Source organism: Octopus bimaculoides, chromosome 7, assembly GCF_001194135.2.
Source record: "Octopus bimaculoides isolate UCB-OBI-ISO-001 chromosome 7, ASM119413v2, whole genome shotgun sequence".
Lineage (NCBI taxonomy): Eukaryota > Metazoa > Mollusca > Cephalopoda > Octopoda > Octopodidae > Octopus > Octopus bimaculoides.
In genome coordinates this window covers 60,758,940-60,769,622 of record NC_068987.1, presented here as the reverse complement: position 1 = coordinate 60,769,622, position 10,683 = coordinate 60,758,940, and the positions used below count along the sequence as shown (strand labels likewise).

The following is a 10,683-nucleotide window of genomic DNA, read 5'->3' as shown; positions in this document are numbered from 1 at the left end:
GAGAACTTCCCTATCTACTCTCACTTTCTTTTTCAAGTGGAACTTCAAAAAGTCAATGAGGAGGAAAGTACCTGTCTTCAGTCCTTTCAATCTCGTCCACCACACTACCTCCTTCGCTACCAGACAGAGAAAAACTGCCTCTCCTTCCCAGCCAAAGGAAGGTGGTGGGGCGATCATCATGATGAATTTGACTGATAACCGGATTCATCCTACATGTAACAGCTGTTCGACAAAGCTCCACAAATTAGTAATCCACAGACATGGGACATGCGCAGGAATGTTTCGTCGCCTTGCACACACCTCAGATAGGTCTGTCTGACAGCACCTCTGTGTCTGTAGAGCTTGTCTCAAACTGGCAGAATACCCAGGTAGCACTGCCAGGCCAGGGATTTCTGTTAGTTATCCATAGGTCTTGGCCCAAAAGACCTCTGGAGAAGACCAGTTAACTGATCCATACTGACGCCCAGAGTTTCCCAGAGAACATCGTCGCTCTTGCTCGCCACTAATCCCTTATAGAACTCCATAGTAGAATTTTACTGACCGTGTTGCCCAACTGGCAGAAAGCTGTGAGTGCTTGCCAATACACCAGGTGCCAGACACCCTTTCTTGATCTATGCTTGATCCAGGACTGTAGCTCTGTCAATGAGATGTGGAAAATCCTGCTTGACAAACAGCGACCACACCTGTTCACTGTTAAGAAAGTGCTGGAGATGTTGCAGCCTCAGTGTGTGTCTGCACAACATTAGCCATGGCATGCCCAGCCCTTCACTCAGTAACTGTTGACAACAGATGGATCATTTGATGAGCAGAACATGTCCTTTCCACAGAAAGCAGAAGAGCAAGCGCTCCAGCTTGCTCAGCCATGATGCAGAGGAAAGACAACAGTCAGGCGATAATACATGACGGAAGCGATGTACACATTCGCCACCTCTGCCTGACCTTTCAGGAGCAGCTTTCTCTCTGCCCATTTCTGGGTGAGATTAGCTACCCTGCTTGTCACCTCCCCCGAGTTCTTGTCTACCTGGAGGTCTGGTCCAAACCAGACCCCAAGTAATTTAACCAGTCCTTGGAGCACATATTTTTCACTCCAGCAGGGAACCACAGTGTTTGGCTGCCAGAGCTTCAGATTTAAAGAGTACTGAAATGCCTGCAAACTGTTTTGCCCTCAAAATACACAGAATGTCCAGCATTATTTCTTTCAGTGCTTTTTCCACATCTACCAGACTCGCCATCTCTGGCTGCTTCATGTTTACAGAGATGCATATATACAACAAAGTGTTCTTCTTTGTTTCTACTGAGACCTCGGTGGGGATAGCAATATTCGCTCAAGCTTTCTCAAGTCTTATTAATTTAGCTGCCTCAGCTAGACACATGTCTTTCTGAAGCAAATCCATGCCAAAAAATTCCTTGTCCTTGGCTGCCATTACAGTGAATGAATTTTTGCCATTTATTATGATGTTATTTGTTGTAGTGGAGGCAGAGTCAGTTGTTGTCGTGATACTGTTACTATATGCTGTCTTTAGTTTATTTGTAGTGGTAGCAGCAACAGAGTTGGTTATAGTTGTGATACTGATGTTATGAGCTGTCTTTTGTGTTGGAATATTCCATTGGATTAGAGGGAATTCAGCTTCATAGTTTCTTATGTCGCTGAATTTGTTGCTACTATTATTTTTGATTGACAACTTGGCAATTTTTTGCGTGCGAATTTGAACCTGCTGCGTGCTCAATCTCTCCTATTTGTGGGTAGTAGGCGGAGGGCATTACGGCATCTTGCACCTCTCTATGTGAAGCATGTCTCACTTCCTTTTCTATGTCTTTCAACAAGCCTGGCTTCACCATGCTTTTTTTTTTTAATTAGATTTGAAAAAATTATGTTGAGATTACAGTTCCCAAAGGGGCACTAACAACCCAAAACAGCCAACCAATACAAAGGTGTTTTGGTTAAACGTCTAGAAATAAAATAAGTAATTAACAACTTTTGGAAACCAAAATTCAGAGCAAAAACCTTCAAGTGGACAAACATGTGCATTCCATCAGGACTACTACTTCTACTACTACTAATAATAATAGTTTCAAATTTTGGCTCAAGGCCAGCAAGGTAATATTTTTCCATCGCCAGACATGATAACTCAGAATACAGGAAACAAATGACACTGCTTGCATCATTTGCATGTATCATGCAATGTCAAGACAAGGAGACACAAATATATACACACACACCAAATAGGTTTCTTTTAATTTCTGTCCACCAGAACACTTATAAGGCTTTGATTGGCTTGGGGTTATAATGGAATCGAACCTGAAACCAAACAATATTAGTGCATTGTTGTACCACCATTATTCTATATTTATATTTATACCTTAACCATATGGTGCTTTATTTTACTGAAAAACAATATTCTTGTATTGCACTATTTTAAATATTTTTTTTGTAATTTTGTTCTGGTAAATCAAGAACTAATCAAGTTTACATTAACAATCATAACTTGAAGAGTTTGAAACCTAGGTACAACAATATGCACATCTGGGTTGGACATTTATCTGATATGTTCTTCCTACAGGTAAGATGAAATTTCTTATGTTCGCCGCCCGCACACATCTTTGCCAGTATATACAGTGAAGCTTTATTATAGCATTGTATATTATCAACAGCTATTTCCATTAAAAATTGGTGCATTGTTGTACTACCATTCTATATTTATATTTTAAACATATGGTGCTTTATTTTACTGGAAAACAATACTCTTGTATTGCACTATTTTATATATATAGCAGGCATCATAATAACAATTGTGTTGTACATAATTGTTTCGGGTCAAAAGGTCAAATAAACAGAGTGATGTTGAATACACTCTGCTCAAAGGATCGTTATCTTCCTTCTCCAATGCCCCTTTCCTTTCAAAGGATCTTTGTCTTGCAAGTTACTTGGTGACCCTGCTAGTGTTGGTATCATGCAAAAAATATCCAGTCCACACTGTTAAGTGGTTGGCATTTGGAAGGGCATCCAGCTGTAAAAAACTGACCTCTCCGGTGCTTGTGCCATGTAAAAAACACTCCGTCCACTCTGATGGGTCATTGGTCTTAAGAAGGGCATCCAGCTGTAAAATCTGTGCCAAAATAGACACAGAAGTCTGGTGTAGGTTCCTGCCTGGCCAGCTCCTGTCAAATCATCCAACCCATGCCAGCATGGAAGGTGGACGTTAAACAATGATGATGATGATTATGATATGCAAATGAATGTAGAGGTCTTGAGTTCCATCTCACAAACTGGTTGGCTTGTGGGTATAGTAGTAGAATATATTTGCTCAAGGTGTCACGCAGTGAGAACTGAACCTGAAACCATGACTGAGGAAGTGAACTTTTTAACCGCATAGCCAAAGTAAAACATTTAGTTTGATACTGTATCATTTCTGATAGTTCAATCATAATATTCATCATGATAACTATGAGATTACATGACTTTTGGTTTCTATTTCTTTGATAGCAAAAATATTTCATTTCATATTTTCCTAGTATTGTTTAACAGCAGATGTCTTCTTTATTTCATTTTGTTACTGACAGCTAAAGTAAACAAATAGATGATGATAATTCACAGCACTGTGCCATCAACTCACTTCCTACATTAAGCAGCCACCTGGACACCTCATCAATATCTTTTCATAGCTCCTACTGATCATTCTCTCCTTCCCCTACTAAATGTGAGTAACTATGTAGCTCTTCTACAAGAACATGTTCTACTCCCACCCATCTCTCCTACTTTAGCTCAAACTTCCCGCATGGTCCATAGTTTGCAAGCTGCATGGCAACTTCACTAGTGCTGGTGACATGTAAAAAGAACCCAGCACATACTGTAAAGTGGTTGGTGTTAGAAAGAACATCCAACCATATAAACCATGCCAAAGCAGACAATGGAGCACAGTGCAGGCCTTGGACCAATCAAATCCTGTCAGACAGTCCAATTCATGCCAGCATGGAACACAGATGTTAACCTTTTAGTGATCAGGTTTTTCTGTCAAATGTAATACCTATTCATTCACACTGTTTTAAATTAATCATGCATTATCTTGTAGCTTAGAGATTTTGATGAAATTATTGTTTATTTTTAAAATGACATAATAGAAGAGAATCCAGATCTAGCTAGCTGAGCATAAAACAAGAAGAATATTTGAGCCAGATATGGTTGGTTTAAATACAAAAGGATTAAATATGATAAAGATGATGATGTTGGTACAAGGCCAGATGTTTAGCGAATGTGAAAGCAGTAAACCTGTACTAACAGTATGAGTGACCCTGTAGAATAATACTGATTGTACAGTGGCATGGAAAAATTTTTTCTTAGGGTTACCATTGCCCTATGTTAAAACATGACAATTTAAGAAAAACCTCTTTTATTATAGGCTACTTGACAAGTTGTGACCTTTGTTGAGCAATGATTGAGTATCTGAAACCATTTACTTAAAATTGTTTAGCCTCTAAATGAATAAGAAATAATAATAATGATGGTTTCAAATTCTGGCACAAGGCCAGCAAGTTTGGGTAATTGGCTAGGTTGATTAAAATTGACCCAGTGTTCAACTGGTACTTATCAACCCCAAAAGGATGAAAGGTAAAGTTGACCCCAGTGGAATTTGCTCTCAGAATGAAAAGATGGGTGAAATACTGCTAAACATTACACACAGTATACTGACAATTCTGCCAGTTCACCACCTTAATAATACTGGTTTTAAATTTTGGCACAAGGGCAGAAGTATTAGGGGAGGAGGGAAAGTCAATTGCATCAACCCCAGTGTTTAACTGATATTTATTTTACCATTCCCAAAAGGATGAAAGGCAAAGTCGACTTCACTGGAATTTGAACTTAGAATATGAAGACGGACAAAATGCCACTAAGCAATTTTCCCACTGAGCCAACAATTCTGTCAGCTTGCTGCCTTTAATAATAATAATAATTCTTTCTACTATAATCACAAAACCTGAAATTTGTGGGAGGGAGCTTATCAACCTCAGCAGAATATTAATATTAATAATAATCCTTTCTACTAAAGACACAAGGCCTGAAATTTCAAGGGAGGAGACTAGTCGATTACAATGACCCCACTGTTCAACTGGTACTTAATTTATTGACCCCGAAAGGATGAAAGATGAAGTTGACCTTGACTCAGAATGTACAGGTGGAAGAAATGCCGCTAAGCATTTTGCCTGGTGTGCTAACAATTCTGCCAGCTCATCACCTTAATAATAATAATAATAAAAATGATAAGCTCCTACAGAAAGTTAATCTCCTAGGGACAGCAAGGATTATCAGGAGGGTCCTAAGCATTTGAAAGACAACTGAAAACTTGTGGATATTTAAGGTTACAAGTAGTAACCTGCTACCCACATAAATCCTATCAGGAATAAGACTGAACTTGAGCCAGACCATAATAATATTAATAATAAACAGAGTGCTTACTTAGTAAAGCTGCGCCATAGAACCTCACAGGGAGAGTAAGACATTGTCCTTCAACTGCTTCGAAAGCTGTTTCATACAAGTGTTGAGGGAATACCAAAGCCTGGAAAAAGAAAAAGTCAAAATTATTAAATCTCAATCAAATAAACAACTTCAATAATAGGAATGATGATTTAAGACATTCATTCTAAAATTCCTAAATTTTTTTGTTGGGAGGGAACAGTCCAATAATATTGGCCACAGTATTTGACTGGCATTTATTCTATCAAACCTGGAAGGACAATGAATGATGTTAACCTTAGAAGGATTTGAAATTTTAGAAAAAACAGTTTGAAAAAAGAAATTTGGCATCATTTCAATATGTTAACACCATTGTCCCTACATCGGAATGCATTGCTGCATGCATTACCCATCTTGAAGGTCTTCATGTAGAATTTGAGAGAAGATACAATAATTTATTAAAGATGGATTATCCACTAGTTTGTAGACTTAGAAAATTATGAGCCAGGAGATGAAAATTTTGATTTGGCTGAAATGTTGTTGGATTTGAAAAAGAATATGAAACTGAGAATAAGAGTTGAAAAAGAAGGTGTCTTTGCCTACATATCGATAAAGGAATCACACCCAAATATTTTTCAACATGTAGAAGCAAACATCATTTCTTTCCCTACCACATGGATGGTGGAATCTGCATTTCCACCTGTTGTAGCTATTTTCAGTAGAAAACGAAATAAATTAGATATCAACAGCAGAGGAACTATTAGACTAAGACTAAAATAAGTTCATTAAAATTGATTATGATATCTTGTGTCAGAAACACCAATATCAAGCTAGTCACTAGCTAAATGGACTGAAAATGAACGACTTTATGAAAAATTATTTTGATATCTTGTGTTTATCTTTGTTTACTAAAATAAATTTAAAATTTTATCTTTGGTTTGCTAAAACAAATTTTAAAGTGTAAATAGACTATTTTGCCTTTTCATTAAGTATCTTAGTGTGAAAATAGAACAGCCTAAAGTAAAAGTAGAAATGGTCCCTAGAAATTTTTTCAAGTAAAAAATGGTCCCTGGGCTGAAAAAGGTTGGGAATCACTGGTTTAGGAAGAAAACCAGCAATTTTGAGAAACAGTGGCTAGCCAATACTGACAAACGCAAAACTTGACTGGTACTTTATCTCATTGACCCTAGAATAACAAAAGATAAAGCTGACCACAAAATCTTATATTCACAAGAAGAATAAGAGTCTATGAAGTCATACTCTTCTTGAGTGTGTAGGAATTATGCGATCCTAATTCAGCTCAGTATAAACAGTTGACAGTTGGCCAAACAATAACTCGGTGTGATTCATAGAGCTGTTAGTCTAGACATACCATGATGTTGCTTATCTGAGAAACATATCGCATGTTACAACATGCGGTGCTTAATTTGTATGGGGTGCAGTTTTTTTGTTTTCTTATTTTGCAATCTGGACATGTTACACTCATTCTCTTCTCTCCAGTGTACAGTCTATTTTTGTTAGGTACATGTGTTAATGATAAAAGGGAAATGGCTACATATCAGAACTGGAACCAGATTGTAGGCTCAATGTGTTGAAATTACACAACACCACCATGATACCTAGCATCTGCTAAGTGTACGTGCATGTAATTGTCTAGATAGATAGATAAATATATATCATGACTTAGCGCATGACAGAGGGAGCAGCCTAAACATTATGTCGATAAGTATTCTTCCTTTGTTAATTTTTTCACTAGATTTTTTTTTACTAGTTTTATTCAATAAATTTATAATGTATATAGTAGTTTTTACAAAATAATCTTTTTAAATACTATTAACCTATGTTAGACATTAAAAAAAAAATGGTAATTCATACTTGTAAAGACAGGGGTAAATCTGACACTAAATTATTAATTCCCATAATGTTTATATAGATAGGTTGTAGGATTTGATGTGTTTATAATATAGCCGTTGAGGGTTTCCTTAGGTTTAGCATTTTATATATATATATATATATATATATATATATATATCTCGGTATTGTAATTTAGGTGTTTAATTTTTTTAATTTTTAAAAATATATTTGTAGTTTATATATTTTTATTTCTCTATTTAATATGACTTTTAATAATATTTTAACTTTGATCCGTTAATAATAACAATAAGATAAATATCCTGAGGATGCACTGATGGATTTATGTATTAGGTATAGCCTTGATAAACACCCCACCAGCACAGAAACACGTGTAGCATTGATTAGAAATACATTCTTTCCCTGCAGACTAATAATAGGTAAGTTATATATATTTTCAAATAACTTTATTGTACTTTATAGTAGGCTTTTTAACTGCTTTTACTATTTTATTGGATATAACTTTCTATGTGTATTCCATACAATAAGGTTATCCTGAAATAGTGAGCTGAGGTTCTATTGGTAAAATCCCTAATTTGTAATAACATTATAAAAATATATATACAGGGTGTGGTGAATAAATTGTCGTCTAAATTATGCAAAAATGAAAATAACATTGACATCTCGTTTTAACACATCATCATTTTTTAACGTCTGTTTTCCATGTTGGCATAGGTTGAATGGTTTGACTGAGGTCTGGAGAGCCAGTGGCTGCACCAGGCTCCAATCTGATCTGGTAATGTTTCTACAGCTGGATGCCCTTCCTAATGCCAACCACTCCGAGAGCGTAGTGGCTGCTTTTTACATGCCACCAGCACAGGAGCCAGTCAGGTGGGCCTGGCATTGATTGCAGCACAGGTTGGTGGTTGCTGACTTGGATAAAAGGAAAGTTAAAAAGTATGTGAGAAAGGGAACGGTTGAGAGGAGAAAGGTGTGGAAACTGAAGGAAGAAGAAACAAGAGCAAGGTTTGAAGAGAGTCGGGGAGTTGGTAAGCATTGATGCACCAGATTTGTTGAGGACTTTTGAAGAAGGGGTACTAAAGGCATGTGACGAAGTGTGTGGGAGGAGGAAGGGTAGGAGAGATCAAGGAAATACATGGTAGTGGAACAAGGAGGTGAGGGATGCAATAGTGAGGAAGAAGGAAGTGCACAAAGTTTTATGTAATAAGACTGAGGAAATGAAAGCCAGGTATAATAACATGAAGAGTCATGCAAAGAGGGTGGTTGTAAGATCTACGAGGAAGGAGGCTGAGGAGAGGTTGAGTGGACTGGATGAGAACCCAGATAGAGTGTTTAGGTTTATTAAATCAATGAAAAATGATGGAAGAGATGTTGAGGGAGGAAGATGCATGAGGGGGAGTAATGGAAGGTTGAATTTTAGTGAGATGAACAGGAGAAGAGTTTGAAAGGAGCATATGGAGGGAATTATGAATGAGGAGAATGAATGGGATCAGAGGGTGGAAGTTGCTGTGGTGAAGGGGCCAGTGGAGAGGGTTAGTAGTGGAGGCAATGAAGGAAATGAAAACAAGAAGGGCAGCTGGTCCATCAGAAGTGTGGAAATGATAACTGCAAGTGGAGAGATAGGGATTGTTGTGATGTTGGAGCTCTGCGCAGGCGTGCTGGATGGAAGAAGAATGCCAGACAATTGGGCACTAAGTGTGGTGGTACCAATCTTCAAGGGGAACGGGGATGTGATGAGTTGTGGGGTGTATAGGGGAGTGAAGTTATTGGAGCATGCAATGGAGATAGTGGAAAGGGTGTTGGAGAAGAGAATTTGGAAAGGGGTGGATGTGGATGAGATGTAATTTGGTTTTATGCTAGGAAGGGAGACAATAAATGCAGTAAGAAGATTGCAGGAGGAATACCGATATAAGGGGAAAGAGTTGTACAAGTGCTTTGTTGATCTGAAGAAGGCATTTGATAGGGTTCCAAGGAATGTGATTGAGTGGGCATTGAGAAAGTGAGGTGTACTAGAGGTAATAGTGAGAGCAGTGATGAGTTTGTATGAGGGGGTAAAGACAAGAGTGAGAATTGGATCAGAGCTGTCGGAGGAGTTTGCGGTGAAAGTTGGTGTGCATCAGGAATCTGTGTTGTCACCATTGTTGTTTGCAATAGTGGTTGGTGTGGTGATGGAAATTGCAAGAGAGGGATTGCTAATGGAGATACTGTGTGCAGATGACCTTGTTCTGATGAGTGAGATGATGTAGGGATTGAGAGAGAAGTTTTGGAAATGGAAGGAGGCGTTTGAAAGCAAGAGTTTGATGGTAAACCTCAGGAAGGCAAAGGTGATGGTGAGTGGGGTAGAAGGAGAAGTGTTAGTGAGTAAGGTGGATCCATGTGATGTATGTGGGAGGAGGGTAAAGGCAAATGCAGTGTTGTGTACAAGATATGAGAAATGAATTCATGGTAGATGTATGAAAATGAAGAAAGTGACCCCAAGAGTGGCAAGAGAGTTTGTTTGTGGAAGATGTGAGAAAGCAACTGGAGGGCTGGCAAAGTGAGTGGAAACATTATGTGATGAGGTGGAGACGGTGAGAGGGTTTCGTTATTTGGGACATAGGGTGAATGTGAAGCAGCTGTGACAGCAAGAGCGAGACTTGGCTGGGTGAAGTTCAGGGAATGTGGAGCGTTGTTATATGGGAAAAGGTTATCAATGAAGACGAAAGGAAAGTTCTATAGGAGTTGTGTGAGAGCTGCAATGCTGTATGGGAGTGAGACATGGTGTTTGAGACAGAGAGAGAGAGATGGCAATTTTGAGAAGGACTGAGAGAGCAATGGTGAGAGAAATGTGTGGCACAAAGCTGTTTGATAAGAGGAGGACTGCGGACTTGATGGTGATGCTGCGATTGGAGGAAGCAGTGAAATGGCTGGCAAGGGCGAATGAAGTGCGATGGTATGCGTATATGTTGAGGAGCATGCTCTGAAGCGGGTGCTAGAGTTTGAGGTAAATGAACAGCAATCATGAGGTAGACTAAGGAAAATGTGGAGGAGACAGGTGGAGGAGGAAATTGGGAGGGTTGGCTTCAGAAGGAAGGGCACCCAAAACTGGGCAAGGTGGTGAGAGGGTGGTTGCTATGACATTGAGGTAGATCCAGACACTCCCGTTAACAGGGACAAAACTTGGATTCAAAATGATGGACACATCATCATCATCATCATCATCGTTTAACGTCCGCTTTCCATGCTAGCATGGGTTGGACGATTTGACTGAGGACTGGTGAAACCGGATGGCAACACCAGGCTCCAGTCTGATTTGGCAGAGTTTCTACAGCTGGATGCCCTTCCTAACGCCAACCACTCAGAGAGTGTAGTGGGTGCTTTTA

General features: G+C 38.8%; 1 protein-coding gene across 10 annotated transcripts in view; it reads right to left on the bottom strand.

The window, feature by feature from the left end:
* Positions 1–10,683, bottom strand: part of LOC106867691 (tumor protein p53-inducible protein 11) — a 553,124-nt gene that overhangs the window by 83,566 nt on the left and 458,875 nt on the right. For all 10 annotated transcript variants that reach the window (XM_014912640.2, XM_052969715.1, XM_014912637.2 and 7 more), the window contains exon 4: positions 5,453–5,552. In XM_014912640.2, the coding sequence (XP_014768126.1) occupies positions 5,453–5,552 (100 nt within the window). The remainder of the gene's footprint in view (positions 1–5,452; positions 5,553–10,683) is intronic.